The 19586-nt window shown below is 46.6% G+C and overlaps 1 protein-coding gene across 1 annotated transcript in view; it reads left to right on the top strand.

The window, feature by feature from the left end:
* Window positions 1-19586, top strand: part of KIAA2012 (KIAA2012 ortholog) — a 106811-nt gene that overhangs the window by 41752 nt on the left and 45473 nt on the right. The window contains 3 exon segments of the mRNA XM_054722855.1: window positions 2289-2293; window positions 5174-5250; window positions 19070-19207. Coding sequence (XP_054578830.1) covers window positions 2289-2293; window positions 5174-5250; window positions 19070-19207 — 220 coding nt within the window.

Genomic DNA, 19586 nt, shown 5'->3' with positions numbered 1-19586 from the left:
CCTCCTGCATGCCTCCTATTGGGAATTGAGCCTGCAACTGAGGTATGTGCCCTTGACCAGAATCAAACCTGTGATCCTTCAGTCCACAGGCCGACGCTCTATCCACTGAGCAAAACTGGCTAAGGCTATTGTTTTTTCTTAGTGGCCCTTTAAAGAAGGCCAATTGCTGGGGCTGGTGATGGAAGTAAGAGAAAGTGAAGTGGGTTTAACAATTTGATGAGTCTCTGACCCAAAAAAAAAAAAAAAAAGGTTTTATAACTTACTCTAATCCTTTGTTTATAGACTCATTTATTTAAAGACTCATCAAGAGTCTAAAGAGTTCCCCTTCTTTTTTCATTTCTACTTTAGTTTTATTGGGAATATGATATACAAGGGGTAGTCACAAAGCTAAGGATTCCTGAAATTCTCAGAATGCGTTGCTCCCCAAGTAGTCAAGATCTGCGGTTCACTTAATGTATGAGATGCACGTGGAATCAGGGCCTTGCTCAAGCAGTGAAGTAGTACTTGGCACAACACATGGAAGGCTGATATGTGTGTATGTGTATCACTTATATTTCTCAACCTGTAAAAAGGTTTGGCATATTAATTTTTGTTCTGTCAAGTGATCAAAAAATTATACTTTTCATTAATAATCTATAAATACTGTTTTCTATTTTATCACCCTCCAGATGTTTATCTTCTCATCAAAGAACAAAAAAGACATAGAGAAGCATGAGGCTTTTCCTCAGTATTGTTTTCCTCCTGGTTTCTCTCTTGCTTCTTTCATACATCTCCCCGTGGCCTAAGCATTTTCACTTGCTATTGTCTTAGTTCTCTACAATTTGTCATTTGAAAATTAATGAAGACACCAGTATCAGAATATGTCCAATAGAAAGAATTAGCGAGTCTGTTTTACAGAGCACATAAAGATTGCTTATTCACTCACTCAATCAATACTAATGGACCACCTACTAAGGCCAAATACAGTGCTAGGCACAAGAATATAGTTGAGAGACAAAGTCCATGCCTTCAAGTAGTGGAGTGTGCTTAGAGCTATGAATGAGGACAGGCTGCCTCCGCCTGGAGGTTGAGAAGTGTTTTGGAAGGAGAGGACACTTAGGCTGAGTTTCTAAGGATATCTGTAGGGAGTGGCCAAGTGGAGAAGAGGAAAGGAGGCTCCAGGGAAAGAGGCCATATGAAGGTTAGAAAAAATGGCAGCATGGGAGAAGTGAGAGCAGCTTGTCATGCCTGGGCCCCAGGGCACACGTAGGGGAGGAAGTGGTGAGAAACTCAGCTGGAGGGGTGAGCAAGAACTAAATTATAAAGGGCCATAGCCAGCAACTAAGGACTTTATCCCAAAGGCTTTGAGATCCTGTTTGCACAGAAATTGAATTAACCAGCTTTTTATTTCAGAGGAATGATTCTCCCAGCTATGTAAAGAAGGGATTGAAGGGGGAAAGACTAGAGGCTGGGAGACCAGATGTCTATACTTGTTTGAGAGCAAGTGAGCAAGAATAATATTCTCTGCACCATTAAGGCCACCACGTGAATTAAATGGATTAGCCACTTTGTATGTAGCTCTACCTTCAACCTCTTTTTTAATTCCCTTCTTCCATACATTCTTCCACCAGAGGTATCCTTATTAATTTATGATATATCTTGATTGGAGGGTTTCTCATGTAGCTGATTTTTTTTTTGTTATTGCTACGCAAGTCAAATTTAAATTCCATCATATAGCTTGCGTTCCATTTGGGGCTTGGTAAACTGCCATGTACCACTGGACCTCTCCATAAAAAATAATTTATGAACTTTTGAGAGAAGTTGGTGTTCCCAAAGCTAAAGCCAGACCCTTGAGACTGAGCTAGCCTTGGTCTGCAAAGACATAAGTAAAGGAACTGTTATTCCAAATTGGAAGAAAAATATTACTCTTGCATTTATTGCATTTCCATATTTAAATTCAGAATGACTCATATCTTCTAGATCCGTCTAGTTGGCTCCTTTAATAGAGCTCCCTGGGGGATGTCTTTAGCCTGGAGACTTTCTCAGGTCTTGAGCAACTATTTGATATGCCCGTCTCACCCTCCTCATCATCCAGGAAGATTTAAAGAGAAAATGGGTAGCATTAGCAAGGTCTTAAATCTTATCCCAAGAATTTGATCATGACAATACCAAAAGGCCATCTTGGGTCTCAGTCTCCTACATTAAACAAGCAGACTTGAGATTTATTATAACACAATAAGCACCCTATAGGTCATAGACATCTTGAGTCATATCATAGGAAATAAGTATTTTTAGATAGCAGTCTTAAGGAAAGGTCAGCTGGGCTATATAAAGGGACCAGAATTACCCTTCCTTTTATGGTTTAGTTTATACTGGGAAGAATTTCTTTCTAATAATCTGGAATTTGCCTTTGCATCTTCCATTTTGGACCACAATAAAAACCATGAAGGTACAAAGGCTGACTTTTAGGCCTCCTCCTATTGGCTTCTGCTGTACGTCCATGTGCAAAGCTCTGAGAAGGTCCAAGTTGCTCCCTGAGATCCCTTTGGCAATGAATAGATCCCTCCCCAATGATGAACCACTGCCAGTGTGGGGGAAGTTCCATGACAGCAGGCTCGTGATCAAAGGCTCCTCATGCCTCAGAAGGGTATGTGTGGGGAAAGGCCCGACACAGCTTTAAAGAGGCTCCTGCCAGCACCTCCCAAAGCTACTGCCCCTGTGACCAGAGAACGGTGGGCCACTTTGGAGCCTACGGGTCTGGAGTTGTCTCCCGAGCCCTGACACGCATCTGTGCAGGAGCCAGGTGGCCCACTGGGCCTGATAAGGTGACTCTCTGCAGTTCGGTTTCCACTCCGATGCCAGATGGGGCCCGCCAGAGTAAATATGACTGTCTTCCATTTTTAACGAAAACAGTGAACAACACCTTGGCAATTCAACGTCGTCAGCGCAGGTTTAGATAGAAGGAACCGTTAAGGCATCCTCTTCCAGACTAGAATCAGATGCTCTTCTCTGCTATTCGAGTCTTGAGTGTTTGGTGAAGGATCCCATGACGTGGAGAAGGCGGAGGAGGCTGGGGAGGAGACCCCATCTCGTGAGGGTCATCTCTGAACGGCCCGGCTATCTGGTGGGAAGGCTATCTCCTTGCTAAAAGCCTGTGGTTAGATTAATGTGCGCATTTGAAGATCTGCTCAGGCCCGATGCGGGGCAGCCAGGGGAGGGAACGTGTTTTCTCTTTATCTCTTCGGTGGCCGAAATGTTCATCCCAGCAAGACCCCGCGCTCCCAGTGTCCGGCCGGCCTGGAGGCTGTGCCCCCCCGTATCTGTGATTGGACACGTCGTCTCCGCAATGATGAACAAGAGCCGGGTCCGTGTGCACAGCCGGTCGTCTGCACTGGTCCCTGAGTTCGTTTCTTCGGCTTGATAGCAGGAGTGGCTTGTCCAGAGAGAAAGTTTTACCACCCCCACTGCTCTCTCTATCTCCCAGGAATGCAGTTTGCGTCGCGTCTCCTCCTCGACAGCTCAGCCCTCAGTAAATTATCAGGGTCTTGACCCACGAGATGGAGAAGCCGTAAGCGGTTGTTCAGCCCCCTATCTAAAAGCGTGTTTACATTTCTTGAACTCTGGCTGACTGGTTCCTTCCCCGGGTGTTGCAAGAACGTTCCTTATGCGTTAGAATTTGTAACTTTCATTTCTGAGAGACCCGTGGTTCCCTTCCAGCCACAGTGAAGTGAACCTCGTCGCAGCCCAGTGCTGCTGGGGTGGACCTGTCCAGAGGCCAAGCAGCTGGGACGTGGCAAGCTCAAGTGAGGCTAACCGGAGGCAGCGTGGTGCGGAGGGGAAAGTACACGATGCTAAATCGGGAGATCCGGTCTGGGGCTATTTCAAGGGATGGCCCTGAGCCAATCCCAGGAAACCACTCTCCGGGCCTCAGTTTCCCCAGCTGTTTTCAATTTGTAAGCGTTTGAAATCTGTACAGAAGCCACTTTCAAAGGAGGCAGAGGAGGACAGCTGAGAAACAGCAGAAAAGGGAAGGTCAGCCCACCAGGCATGGCTGGAGGCTTCAGGTCCGGGAGACAAAGCAGCAGAGTCACATGTGGCCACAGGCTCTTAAAGGAGCTACTTGGGAGCAGCGAGCACGAAAAGAACGTTTCGCCGGACACTCGTCCCACACAAGAGGCTAAACTCCTTTGACAGAGGAGCCGTGCGCCTGGCTAAATTCGTTCCTCAAATAAACATCCCTTTATAAACATTAAATTTACTTTCTAAGAGGAAGGAAGAAAAATAAAATAAACCCTATCCCTCTGCAGCTTGGGGGTTTAAATCAGGCAATCTTGGGCTCAAAGCCTCATTAGTGCCCAGCCAGTGGCTGACCTATGAACCAGGAGGTCCTGGTTCAATACTCCATCGGGATGCTTGCCTGGGTTGCGGGCTCGATCCCCAATAGGGGGCGTGCAGGAGGCAGCCGATCAACGATTCTCTCTCATCACTGATGTTTCTATCTCTCTCTCCCTCTCCCTTCCTCTCTGAAATCAATAAAAACGTATTTTTTAAAAACACCTCACTAGTTATACAACCTTGAGTCGGTGACTTTACCTTCCGAGCCTCAGTTTCCACACCTGTAGGGAGCAGAGATAGCACAACCGGGGAGGAGAGGCGTGTGGATTACACGCCAACACCGTGTCTGTGTCTGTGGGGCACCTGCTCCTTGGGGGGGGGGCCCCCACTTTGGCGTCACGCCCCCTCCTCTCCTGTTGCCCCTCCACACTGTGAGGGAAAGGGGACGTCTCTGAACTCTTGATCTGGAAGGCTGCAGAAGCATTTTCCTGCTTCTGTGAAGTGCTATCATACAAAATTTATATTCGGCAGCATCAGCAGATTTTTCCCATCAATATTTCCTTTTTAATTTCAGCCTTATCTGAGTCTTAGTAGCACAAAGGATTTAATTTTTTTCTTTCAAAGATCAACCAAAACAAGAAAATAGAAATTTGAGTATGTCTTAACGCTATATGTAACATGGTGTTTAGACTGCCTATAGAGGTTATGGGTATTGTTGAGTAAATATGAATGCCATCTGTGTATGTATGTGTGTTTATAATCTTACACATATGAACTAGGTGTGCATGTATATGGCATGTATAAAAACTCATGAGACCTACATCTGACAACTTTGATTCTTTTCTAATTTCTACCACAGCAAACACTGAATCTGGAACCGATCTTCACATGGTCCTTAATGAAACCTCACCTTTGACCCAAAAGCCAGAGAAGCAGGTACAGTATTGATTTTACTTATTTATTTACTTATTTATTTATTTATGATACATTGTTGTTGTTTTCAGAGAGGCAGGGAGAGGGAGAGAGAGAAACATCAATGATGAGAGAATCATTGATTGGCTGCCTCCTGCATGCCCCCTACTGGGGATCGAGCCCACAACCTGGGCATGTACCCTTGACTGGAATTGAACCCTGAACCCTTCAGTCCGTAGGCCAATGCTCTAACCATTGAGATACCGGCTAGGGCTACAGAATTGATTTTAAATGAGCAGGAGATGGGGAGTCAGAATGTTTGGGTTCTTGTCCTGGCTTGCTGTGTGTCCCTAAATGAGATTCTTCACCTCTCTGGACCTCATTTGCCTCATCAATAAAATGAGACAAATGAACTATAAAATCACAGAGGTTCCTTAACTCATAGACTTGGAATGTTTTGTCTGGCTCTTCACGTTCATGAATAAGCTGAATGGGCTTTTCCCTCATTTCTGCAACACCAAACAGGGAACAAAGAACAAAGAAAGGTACCATCCATTGAGGCTGGAGGCACTAAGACTTTGTGGCAATGGGCCCATTTTTTCCACTCCAATTCTCATTCCTTATGTGGAGGGGGGGGAAATAGAGCTATCAAGAAAAAGAATACATAGAAACCTTAAAGAAAGGAGAAAAAGGCTGCATCCAGATGGGTTAAGAATATCTATCAGTGATTCCAAGGCATATGTTCACAAATATTTGCAATTTTGTTCCTTCATTTGAAGCTTTGAGGCTGGAACTGTCTTCCAACTCTCTCTGGAGAGACAACTCAGGGGAATTCCTGCTGCTGCTCAGGGTTCCCAGACCCGACGCAGGAGCAGCCCAGCTCCCTCCTCTCAGGTCCGTCCCTGGTGTGACAGCCCGGGAAGCAAGGAGCTTGATCTCTCTTCTCTCTTATCTCCCACTTCCTGCCCCAGCCCAACTTTCGCCTCTCCCCTCACACTCATTAAAAAACAATCTTAAATATAAATTTTAATAGATTTTTTTAAAGTCTGATAAAAGTCGTTTTTGTTTTCATCTGTGCGAATAGCTGGCTCTGTGAAAGGACCTGAACTTGCCCTGTTAGACACCCAGGCCTGGGTCAGGCCTCCACTGAGCCATCCCTTCCCACCACTGATGAACCACAACCAACGTTTGCCTTTTTTTTACATTCCCACTTTGAAGACACACTTTATATGGGATCGAGAAGCTTTTTTTTTTTAAGAGAGTCTGTAACTATGGAAAAGATAATATGCTATATATTTTCTTAAAATCTATTTTTATTGATTTCAGAGCAGAAGGGAGAGGGGGAGAGAGACAGAAACATCAGTGATGAGAGAGAATCATTGATCGGCTGCCTCCTGCATGCTCCCTACTGGAGATCGAGCCCACAACCCGGGCTTGTGCCCTTGACCGGAATCAAACCTGGGACCCTTCAGTCCGCAGGCCGATGCTCTATCCACTGAGCCAAACTGGCTAAGGCTATATGCTCTATTTTGGTAATTCCACAACTCCAAAGGCCCTGCAAATACCTCACATACCCTAAAACATTCCAAATTCACCCAGCCCTGTGGCTGTGTTTCAGGGGAACTAACATCACCTGCCATGAAAGAGGGGCTCAGTCGTGTCATATTAAGTCCTAGCCGGCATTGTTAACCTTGCAGTCAGAGAAACACCAGGCCGAGGGTCTGACACTCTAACCCTGGAGTCGCCCGTGAGGCTGAGGCAAAACCAGCTGCTCTGAGAACTTCACGGGCCTCCTTCGTGAAAAGAGGGGGGTCGTTCCCCCCAGAGCCAGTTGCCTTCTTTCCTCTAGCAGCAGCCCCCCAAAAGGAAAACCACTTAAGGAAAAGTCTAGGGAGCCCCACCAGCCCTCAAACACAGAGAAGGTGGAGGTGGAGTGGGGGTGGTATCCGCCCTGCCTCCCCCCTGACTTCTTGAGGCTAATGGCCCTTTATTAGATTAATCACTGACTTCGATTTTAACTACTTCCTCAGCCTACTCCATGTAAACGACTAATTTCGAGTTACTATAAAGCATCTGGAAAGGATTTAGAAACAAATTTCTGCCCAGCAGATTTCAGTTACGTACCTTGATGGATTCCGCTCACTGTCGCCTTCCACGCTGAAGCAGGCTAGGCTATCACACAAAATTGATCTCTATCAGCATCGGCAGTTTCTGCTCTGCCTTCCTCTCCTCGAATTCCCCACTGACTCATCCTCCCCGTCCTTCACTGGGGTCTTCCCATATTAGGAGTTCAGTCACATAAAATGCTTTTACATTTCTATCGCGGTGCTGGCTGCAAGGGGAGAAAAAAAACCCAAAGGTGGGATATTTTGGCATCCCCACGCTTTAGGGAGAAGTCACAGACCCAGAACTGGGAAGTAACTCCTGAGGGGTGGGTAAGAGAGAAAACCAGCGGGAGCTTGGCAGACGTGACTGGGTTCATGGATGTACCCGGTTCCGGAGGCTGCCTCCGGATGCCCCCTACTGGCTGGATTTATTTTATTTTTTAATATATTTTTATTGATTTCAGAGAGGAAGGGAGAGGGAGAAAGAGGTAGAAACATCAAGGATGAGAGAGAATCATTGATCAGCTGCCTCCTGCACGCCCCACACTGGGGATGAGCCCGAAACCCGGGCATGTGCCCTGACCTGGAACAGAACCGTGACCTCCTGATTCATAGGTCGAGGCTTAACCACTGAGCCACGCCGGCCGGGCGGTACTGCCTGGATTTAAATGCCTCTGCTGTGCGTTCCCTCAGCGGGGTCTGCACTGGGAAGGGGGCAGGGAGATTTGGGGCTCCTGCCTCCAATACACAGGATGGCAAATCGTGGGCCTAGCTCCTCAGACACCCCTCCACACCTGGCGACGGACCAGGGCCTCGGAGGTGCATCCATAAATAGAAATGAGAGGAGCAACTGACATCAACCACTCCCTAGGAGCTGGAGGAGGGGGGTTGAGGGGCGGGTTGAGTCGGGGGGCGGAGGGGGCAGAGAACTACAAGGGGAAATGTGGAGATGAAAAGAGCGATGAAAAAAGGAAAAGGAGACAAGCAGACGTGTTTCAACTCCAAGCTCCCACTTCCTCTTTCAAATGAACGGCCTCCCCACTGCGAACAGAATCAAGTATTTATAAGGCATTTTTTGCATATTAATAATAGCTGCAGATGGAGCGTCGCCAGTTCTGAGGTCCTAAAGGTATGGTGCCCTTTTTCAATGCGGGTCCTTCAAGCTCCTCACGGAATGTGATCGTCTCCTTCACATGTATCCCCCTTCCTGCCTTGTGGCACCTCCTAAGGCCTTTCATTTGATTAAGAGAAATTCCGTGCCTGGGACACGGTCAGAGACCAGTGCGGTTCCTACCTGGTGGCGGACATCAATCGCCAGCGACGGCCCCCCTTCCCCAGGGCCTCTCTGTGCAGAGGCTGCAGCGTGGGTGAGGTGACCAGCCCCTAACAAGAGTATTAAAATTGTAAATGAAAATTCTAGGAGGAAACATTAGCATATCTATGCTGGGGGGCGGGGGGAGGATGAAAGTAAAACTTTTTAAGTTTAAAAATAATTGCATTCACTAAAACAGCATTATTGTCTATACTCAGTAGAGATCATGTTCAATTTTAAAAGGAAAACATTGAGAACCCAGAAAAAATAAGCAAAAGGCAAACAATAAAACAGTGATAGAAAGCAAGTATGGAAAAATATCCCTCCTGAGTGGCACCTTAAATGCAAATTGAGGCAAACTGGAGATCAATGCTCTATTTGAGAGGTGTGTGTCCTCTCGCTTTTTTAAAAGGCAACACCCAGTACTGCCAAGGTTTGGGTAAAACCTGCACCCTTCTGGTGGGGTGTAATTTGTTTCAATCCATGTGTAAAGCAAAATGGCAATATGACTTGTGAAAACCTGAAAAAAATATTTATAGCCATTGATTCGGTGTTTCTGACGTCTGGGAACTTATCCTAAGGGAAAAATTCAGCAGAAAAAAAGTGAGCGAAGATGTCTATTGCAGCATTCTCTATAACAGAGAAAAATGGGAAACAGCCTACTAATAGGCCAACCTCGGAGAGTTGACTGTGACATACCCCTCTTAGTGAGGGGTTTAACTCAGGCATTAATAAGCGATGCTTGTTCCAACTAGAAATTGTGATTTAATACTAATGGTATGATACAGGGCTTCTTAACCTCAACACCACTGGCATGTGGGCCGGACAGTCTTTGCTGCTTGGATTTTCCTGTACATTGTAGGTTATTGAGCAGCCTCCCTTGCCTCTGCTCACTAAATGCCAGTCACACACTCCCAGTTGTGACCATCAAACGATGTCTCCAGACCTCGCCACGTGTCCCCTGGAGGGCAAATCACAGCCAGTTGAGAACTACCAATTTGATTTTAAAAATGGAAGTCAAAGTGATATCCACCATGACTGCTGCAATATGTTTTTTAAAATGTATGTATAGCCCGGACAGCGTGGCTCAGTGGTTGAGCATAAACCCATGAACCAGGAGGTCGCTGTTTGATTCCCGGTCAGGGCATATGCCTGGGTTGTGGGCTTGATCCTCAATAGGGCGTGTGCAGGAGGCAGCCAATCAATGATGCCCTGTCATCATTGATGTTTATCTCTCTCTCTCTCTCTCTCTCTCTCTCTCTCTCTCTCTCTCTCTCCCTTCCTCTCTGAAATCAATAAAAATATATATATTTTAAATGAATCTATAAGGAAAAGACTTGCATATAACGCATCCAAAAAAGTGCAGTCATGCTAATTTGAAATTAGGGATGTGTTAGGTTGAGGTTTTTTTTTTAGTCTGTCTTCCTCTTTTTCATTTTTTCAAAATTCTCCCTGTAAGAAGGAAAAAATAGATCATGAGGACACCTGGTTTTAAGTATGGCTTAACATGACCGAGGGGTCACAGAAAACAAGTGTACAGAAAACTGGACAAGGGTCAACACCATAGCGCCATTATTTCTTAACTTCTGTTAGTTAAAATTATTTAACATTCATTAGGTTTTATTAGATTGTTGGATAGGGCTATCAGAATTCTCCTTTTAAGGATCTCAGTCCCTTTCAGCATTTTATGCCTCTGATCCTAGGCCTTGGGAACAATGAATTTGCCTCTTTTTCTGAAAAGTTTGCATCTCAAAGTATGAAACTCTCTTGTCCGTCCAGATCTCTCTATGTAATCCTGGGGCGGGAGGGGCCCTGAGCCCACTGGTTTATAGAGCTGTCAGGTCAGAGAGGTTGTCAGTCAAGAGTATCAAAGAACAAGCCCACAGCCTAGTTAGCTTACCCAAGAATCGCTGCATCTCTTTGTTTAAAATAAGAAAGAAACCTCACCAGATTTCAGAGTCCGTTTTCTCTCTGTTAGAGAGAGCAAACATCCTTTCTCACAGGCTTTATCTTGGGTTTGGTTTGGTTGCTTTGTGGGGATTAGAACGTCAGTAGTGTCCTAAAAATCCTGTTACGCTGGACTCGTGTCCCTTCCCCCCACTTCACAAAGCTACTTCTATTTCCACCCAGATTATCTCTTGACCTCTGGTTTCATGCGTTTACAACAGTAGACATTCATATTTGATCTTATGTGGTCTAAATTTACCTCTTTTGGCTTTCAAAGAGCAGCCTGTAATTCTAGTGCACTGGGATTTAGGTTGAATAAACCTATGTTTACCCCATCTGTTTCCTCGGTGGTTTCACAGATGGTGTTCATATCGCCTTTCAGCCTTCCTCTTTCAGGACAAAGAAAACAGAACACACACACACACACACACACACACACACACACACACACACACACCTGTAGACACACTAAGTTTTTGTACAAAGGTACAAAGATAGCCTTTTCAGTGTCCTTCTGATACCCTGCCTTCTGTTGAACTTTTTGACTGATACCTAAAAGAACAGGCTATACTCTCTGTAAAGACAGACTTCCTTTCTAAATTGCCTACTCACCTTTGTATCCCATGTGTTTAGCGTTTAGCGCAGTTCCTGGCACATGGTAGCTATGGGGTGGGATAGATAAATCTTTTGTTGACCATAAGGTCCATGTCCCGGGTAGAAAAAGCCCCTAATCTTCTAAATTGGATTTGGAGATGGTGCTTGTTTTATTTCCAGTGATAATGATTTGGAAGTTCAGATGACATTTCTCTAACAATCCCACAATCTCCAGATGCTTCCTTCTGTTGGCCGCCACCATTTGGTATTTCACCCTCTGGAAAAGCTTTGGGTTGCGTGCAGATTGAGGCTGATAGGTAAGACTGGGCTGATCTGTAGGAGAATTAACTGTCTGCGTTTCCCCGTCTAGAGAAGTATGCTGTATTTCCCGCCCCGTGTTCCTCATTTCTAAAGGCCTGGTTCAGCATTTCCCCAGTTCCATGCTCCTTCCCCCTTCCTCGCTCCCTGGTTTCCTAAATAGCTTTCGTTGTAAAACTTTGCCAAGGTTTTTTTGAAGATCTAAGCAAACTTCATCTTTTGGTTCAACCACAGGATTACTTTGTCAACCCAAAAAACCTCATTGACAATTTAAGGATAATTTACAGAGAGGAATTTGTTTCTAATGACAAAAATCAAGGCTTTCATTTGTTGAGTTTTTGCTTAGACTATTATTTATTCCAGTAAGTCTTTGTTTATTGATTTGCTGGCTGCCAGTTCCAACCAGACACATAATATGTGCCTAGTTATTGCTTTTTCTTTTTTCTTTTGTATTTTTATTACGGGAAATTTGAAGCATATGCAAAAGTAGAGAGGCTAGTGTCATGAATCTCCATGTACCTGTCACAAGCTTCACCAGTCGCCTCCCCATTGTCTGGAGAGGATACTTTTAAGTGGCCATAACAGCCAATGTGTTGGAGGTTAACTATGTGAAGGGTCTAGCATTGTCTCCCTTAACCTTCACAGCATCCCTATGAGGTAGATACAGTTATTACCCCCATTTTTGCCGATGAGAAGACATGTCACAACAGACAGGGCCCAGTTCAGCATGCGGCCTGTGCTAACCAAGAGGCCTAGTGGTTTGGGAACCCCATCAAGCTGCACCGAGATCCCAGCTCCTTCTGTACTGTCCCTCGGGTGGCAGGCGGGTTATTTAGTGCTCTGAGGCCCAATTTCCTCATCTGTAAAGGATAATATTTCCTTCATGGGGTCATGACGAGGATTGGATGAAACAACATATGGAGCAGGATTGGCACCATGCTTGTCACCAAGCAATCCCAATAAATGACAATAGTCACTATTACTCTATCCCCCGCCCTCGGCCTTGAAAGCCATTCTAAAACAGAGCTTGGAGCCCGTGTACCATCGAAGGATTCGGAGACGGAAAGGGAGAAGCTTGAAAGGCAGGACTCTGAGCCAATCCACCAACTGTTTCCCCCAAGCCCTACTCCCAACCCCTCCAGGATCCTCCATGCTGTCTGGAATTTTGTTTCACTGCTTACAGTTCTGCCTCTTCGAGACTCCTCTGGGTTTCTCCTATCTCACTGGAAACCTTCTTTTAATCATTTTCTGCTCTGCACCTAAGGGCCAGGGGCGGAGGGGGGCAGGGAATTTGGGAGCTGGAAGCACTACATCCAGCAGGGCCCCAGCCCGCACAGCACGGGCTGCTGAGAAAAAGTTAGAGGCCAGAGGACAGCGGCAGGGGAGGGGGGGCCGGGGGGGCGGGCAGGAAAGAGAGGGAAAGGACATCTTTCTTCCTTTCCTCACAGCCTCCTCAGTCCCAGCATTACCGGGGCTAGTTCAACTCCTTGTGCAGTAAATTATGGCTTAGATAAGCTTTTATGGGCCAGTGTGGGAATACAAATACCACGGGTAACATTTCTTTTGCTAGTGAAAATCAACTGATTGTAAATGACCTTTTCAGAGTGGAAGTTGAGATTCCCTCTCTCGGTTGTCAGATCGGAAAAGTCACGCCAGAGCCAACGTAACAAGGAAGGCCCACAAATTGGGGTTAAAGTAAAGTTGGGGCTTAGAAGGAGCTAGGGACCACCTCCCACTCCCCACCTCCCACCTCCCAGGCTAAACCAGGGTGAGGGTGCGTCATTCTCCAAACCAGGCCAAGTCCCAGCCTGAATGCAGCCACACGCCCCCTCACAGCAAAAGCTCCTTTCCACCTCCCCTGGGGCAGGAGAGATCACTCTTTTGGCTTAAAATTTTTCTCCTCCAGCTCCTGCTAAACCAGATAAACAATGATTCTGTTGTGTCAACAAAGCACTTAATTAAACTGAGAACAATATCAATTAGAATTCGAAGATAAGACTTCTTTCCAGATAGTGGAAGCCCTGGGATTAAAGTGTCCTGGGTTTCATGATGCAAAAACTCCCTGAGGAGAACAGTGAGGTAGGGAAACTGAGGCACGGAAAGCTGACCAACTTGGCAAAAGTTACCCAGTGAGTGCCTCACAAAAGCTGAGGCTGGAGGCTGCAGCCTTTCTCTCCCTAGCCTAATGTTTGCTAGCTATTCTGCTAACGTGCTAGACACTCAGGATGTAAGTCTCCTTCCTTAGACTCCAGGCGTACGAAAGTGGATGGAGACCAACATTGGTGACGGAGGAACAAGAAAGCTCTTCTCTGGCTTCCAAGCAAACTGTATCTCCTGGAGTTGTCCTAACGCTGTCCCTCAGCCCATTTCACCAGCACCAAATTGCCCTGAGAAGATGAGAAGTGGGCCAAGATGGCAGGTGGCTAAGAGGAGCATGAGGAGCCCGGGGGGCTGGCACAGGAACCACTGAGCACACTTGTGCCGAGTGGAGCCACACTGTGGTTTGGAGTCCCTTTTGCTCCTCATAAAGAAGCCATGCAGAGGCCAAGGAAACCTAGAGATGAGGTCTCAGAGTAGGACCTGGGCGTGGCCAGGGTGGCCGGCCTTGCACAAGCGAGGTCCCCTCCAAGTGGATAGAATATAAGAAGCCACTGGTCCACTCAGATCCCTCCAGGCAGCCCAGTCGTAGGACCCCCAAAGAGTTCCATGCCCCCCTCAGCCCCAGCTGTGACCCCATCCCTACTGCCCACTGACAGGCCCACAGGGACGCTTGCACAGCTCCTGCCCTGAGAAGGCCAAGCACAGGGACGCTTGCACAGCTCCTGGCACGAGCGGCCCTTTCCAGGATTTGGTCCCCACCACCCATCAGGGGACGTGGCCAAGGGGAAGCTCAGGATCCCAGCTCCCTTTCCCCACCAAGTCCCAATAACTAAATCTCTCAGATCTATCCATCCCCACTGGGATTCAGAGCCTCTCCTCCCCCATCCACCCAGGGAAGTGGAGGGACAGACTCTCAGCCAAGTAGGGGGCCCAGTGGTCCTAAGGAGAGACTGGCTCTGCTCCTTTTGTTCGCTCACAGGAGGGGGACGCACGCCCTGTGTGCACAGAGGTTTCATCTGACAACTTGATAGACCACATAAGGCTTTCGGCAAAGGCCTCCCGCCCCTGCCCTCCATGCATGAAGATAATGGTGAGGTGTGTGCCCCGGCACATTTCAGATCTTGGCTCCAAAGGCCCTCCCGCCTTCTGTTTTCTTCCTCCAGCTCAGCTTGCCCACAGGTTCCCAGAGACTCTTGGCAGCTTGCTCCCAGGAGAATGAAGTTGTGCGCTGCGTGGGAGGCAGTTAGACAGCGAGAGTGTTGCAGCCTCGTTAATGAGAGACAATAGCTCTTCTTGGAGCCATTAAGCTGCAGCTTCAGAGATGGGGAACCCCAATTAGGAAGGAGTGAGGGAAGAGGAAGGCCTGAGAGACGCCTGCAGGACAGATCCGTATCTTCGGCGGCTCTGTGGGACCCCTGGGTGGAGATCTAACTGGTTGGGTTTAGCATCTCCTTTCCTCCTTATGGTAAGATACCCAATGACTGTAGAGCCAGCCCACGGTCATGACCCTTCAAAATACACACGTTGAAGGAGGAGGAAGAATTGTTGGGGAGAAGCATTTCTCCTTGAGTCCGTAGCTCAGATACTATAATCCAAGAGTAAGAAAGGAAATGATATTTATTTAATTTGAGGGCGTCCTCTGTAAGTTTGGCTGCATTGTATGTGTGTGTGCATATGGATATTGGTATACAGCTGATGGCTCTCTTTTGTTCTGGCTTTCAACTGAATCACATCATGTTTACAGCAAGATAATAATCCTGGATTTTCCATGGCTCAGTCTCTCGGAGTGTTAGATCTTGAATTCATTAGCAGTCATCTCCCTTTAAATGTCAGATAACGTTTTAAATGCCAAGAACTTACGCAACACCTTCTGTGCAATTCAAATCAACTTTACCCCATTAGCTCATTAATCTTTATTGTTTCATTTACTGACGGGAACGGCTCCCAGGTGTTTTCAGCAGGACATAAAAATATTAAAGTATGTCCAGGTGAAGGAAGGGGCTTTGACTTTCTGCTCAACATTTCACCCTTCCCTCCTTGTTGTGATCATCCCCACTTACAGCATGCACATAAAAGAAACAAAAAAGCTCCAGGCATCTCTGATTTCTCCTTCTTCCCCCATCTTCACCCTTCGGTCTAACTTTGTGTTTCCTTCTCCCTTCTACACCTTCAGAGGCCTTGACTTCTGTTCACTACTTATTCTGCAGTCTTTGCTCTCAAAATAGCCCAAGAGCTGCAAGTGTCCATTATGATGGCTCAGAAAACAGAGGGGTGCCTCGCATGGTCAGGGATGGGGCCCAGGAGGCTGGGGCAGAACAGGCAGACATCAGGAATTCTACTTTCCTTTTCAAAGAATCCCTGCTTGGTTCTACCTCTGAATAATCAGGTACACAGACTGCTAAAGATAGATCCTTCCAGGAATGGCTCCTAATTGTCACCCAGCTCTCTGCTCAAATGTCACCTTCTCAGAGAGGTCTTTCCTGATCACCCAAAGGCAAGTCCCACCCCTTCTCCATCAACCTCCATCCTGTCATCATTTCATTGTCTTCTTAGATTTATCACTCCCTAAAATCCTGCTTATGTATGTGTGTGTGTGTTTGTCTGACACATACCCTATCACTCAGTAAATATCAATTTAATGAATCAATGAAAAACCACCCCTCAGTGGTTGAGCGTTGACCTATGAACCAGGAGGTCACAGTTCAATTCCCGGTCAGGGCACATGCCCATGTTGTGGGCTCAATCTCCAGTGTGGGGCATGCAGGAAGCAGCAGATCAATGATTCCCTCTCATCATTGATGTTTCTATCTCTCTGTCTCCTCTCCCTTCCTCTCTGAAATCAATAAAAATATATTTTTAAAAAATAAACAGCCCCAAAGCATAACTTTCTTTCCTGGTTCCAATTTTCTGACTTGTTCTCCTCTTCTCACTACCTCTCAGAATCCTCTTTATATATTTCATCTTTCCTTTCCTCCCATCTCCCAAACCCCCTTTCACTATCATTTATTTGTTAGAACTCTTGAACATAATAAGCAAACAGTACTTCACATTCCAGTGACAACAGAGCCTTCTCTGAAAACATTCCATTAAGCTAGAATTGATGGCCCCTAGATATTAGAGAGATGAGCCATATAGTCAAGAGAATTGTTTTATCAAAAGATTTATAGGCCAAGTGCTTTGAAGGGACTTTCTCAAAGCCTCCCAACTCCCCACTCTTCAATCTGAACCCCACATGAGGAGTTACAGTCATTCCAGCCGTTGGGACTGGTCTTGGCTATGCTGTTTGTCCTCCAGCCCAACACAAAATTGTCTCTTGGAGATAATGGAGAAATTTCCCTTAAATCAATATTGTCAGGTTCCTATTATTCCACCCAGTGATTCATGAATGATTTTGGAAGCTAGAAAGCTTGAAATGCTTTGCTGATTCTAACTTGGACAAAATGCATTCATTTGATCTAGAAACAAGGGAAGGGCTATCTCACCCGGAGAAGCTAATCAGATATATGGCTGAGATGTCAAAAAAAAAAAAAAAGAAGAAGAAGAAGTGGATATGTGTTTGTCCGGAAAACTCTTTAATTCTAGCCATATTTCAAAACAAAGGAAAAGGGTGTGGATGTTCATTGGAATGATGGCTGTTTGTGGGGACCCACTAACCGTTAATTCATCATTAAGACTTAAAAGTAATATAAATGCTATGGGAGGGGATGTCTCTGACAGCCCAGAGAAACAGACTTCTGAGAGTGAGTCTCCTAGAAAATATGGAAATGATCAACTCCACACCCAGGGTGATCTCACGGCACACTAATGTATGCAACCCCAGCAAGTCAGCCCCGACAAAGCACTTTCCTCCTGGGGATGAGGAGCCAGAGCCGCCAGAGGACAGGCCTCTGGAGGTGGGCACACCCTTCCTGTAAAGGTGTCTTCACTGGCCCTTTGCATTTGAACTGAGCTGGGCCATAACATGTAGCTTGTCCCCAATGCGATAGTGACTCTTTTGTTCAGCAAATATGTATCAAGTGGCCCTGGATGGTTGCTCAGTGGTTAGAGCATCGGCCTGCGAAATGAAGGGTCTCGGGTTCGATTCCGGTCAAGGGCACGTGCCTCGGTTGCAGCCTCAGTTCCCAGCCCTGGTCGGACACTGGCGGGAGTGCTCGGTGCCCTGGGATGTCATGAGCAGCACAGATGAGCCAGACCTGAGAAGGAACTGGAAGGGAGGGAGGAGTATGTTCCCAGGAGAAGGCAGGGCGTGCCTGATGGCCTTGTCCAGGAACTGAGCGGTCAGCATTGAGAGGAGCCCTTGCTGTTTCTGCAGTGAGGTAAGCACTTCCGTCAGAGAGCCCCACAGACCCTTCCTTCGTCCTCTGCAGAGCTCCAACAATGCAACCCTGCTTAAAACTGCAGCCTCCGCTCCATTCCCAATACTCCTCGCGCCCCTCTTTGCTTTATTTTTCTTTATATCACGAATCACCTTCAGACATAACTTATGGTCTACTCGCTTATTATCTCCTCCCTCTCAGTGGAATGCATGTGCAGTTTCATGGGGTGGCGCCTTCTGCCTGCTTCTTGTGCTGCCATATCTGCTCTGCCGGGCATAGGAAAGTCACTCAATAAGTATCAGCTGAGTGACTAAATGAGGCAGGAAGGGTCTTGTGAACCTTTTTAGCCGGTTGGCCTTCATCCTGAGGGCAAAGGCCCTTGAAGGTCTTGAGCAGAGGAGGGACACTGGTTCGCATCTCGGAACGATCACCCATGACGCTCTAAAGGTTTGGGCTGGAAAGCAACTTCAGATCCAACTGGGCAGTGCATTGAAACGGGGCACCATTTGCATGTTGTGGTGACAGGAGAAGGCATGGCCCCAAGACTGCCGAGCCCCTGGGACCTCCCAGACTCCCCTATTAGCCCATTCTTCCTTCCCTCTCTGCTCAGTTTGTTCAAATGACTCTTCCTAACACGGCAAACATGTTTTACATTTGGAAATAAACCAGAACCTTGCTATAACTCTATTTGCTGCAAGACAGATTTACTAACCATCCAAGGAAGCTATACAAGTATCAAAACCATCTCATGGAGAAAGGAGCCTTGGGAAGATGGGGATTTCAACTGTGTGGCTTTGGGCGAGTTACTTAACCTCCCGGAGCCTCCGGTTCCTCATCTGTGAAGTGAGAATCAGAGTATCTGCCTCACAGGGTTGTTGTGAGGATTAAGTAAAGTGATTACAACCCCGGGACATGGTAAGGTGCCTTTGTCCACTTTCCCATTGCACCAGCGCCAGGTCTGAATTAATAACCAGTCTCGGGTTGTTCTGTGTACATATGGTCCCCTGTGTCTTCCCTGGTAAAAATAGGTGTTGCTATTAGTGTTCCAACGATGAAAAATCTCTTTCTATAAATATTTGGGGATTTAGACTCACTCTGGTCGCACTGTGTGTCATTCCTATGAAAGGTGGGCTCTCTGCTTCTCTTCACAGGCAGCCCCGCAGACCTTGGCGGCAGCAGCTCCGAAGGCAGGAGAGCCTCAACGTTGTGTACATAAAGGGCTGATATGTTCAAACAGAAAGGAATTTTACACGCGCAAGCTGCACATCGACATGACACCGTTCCTGAAGGTGATCTCACACTGAGAGGACGAGGGGTTGTATAGACACACACGCAGGCGTTCCGGCTTAATACACTTCTGCATGGTACAAAACAGCTTCAGAAGTCCCTGAGAGTTCCTGCTTTATCAGAAGGGACAGAAAATAGGCAGCTTGTGGCAGATGAAGAAAGAACAAATTAGGACAGTAATCGCAGCCAGCCGCCAGGGACAAATCAGTTGGGTGTCTGGTTGGGATGGCGGGGGACAGGGAACAGAGAGGAGAAAGGATAACCTTGAACTTGAACCACCTCATACTAAAGCAGGCAAATATAATTCACTTTATCTTAATAGCAGTTCAAATAATTGTTACCGCTTTACCACTGTAACTTGGTAGACCTGATATTCCTACG

Source organism: Eptesicus fuscus, chromosome 11 (assembly GCF_027574615.1).
Source record: "Eptesicus fuscus isolate TK198812 chromosome 11, DD_ASM_mEF_20220401, whole genome shotgun sequence".
Taxonomy (NCBI): Eukaryota; Metazoa; Chordata; class Mammalia; order Chiroptera; family Vespertilionidae; genus Eptesicus; species Eptesicus fuscus.
The sequence above is the reverse complement of the archived record's forward strand: the minus strand, read 5'-3'. Positions and strand labels throughout refer to the sequence as shown.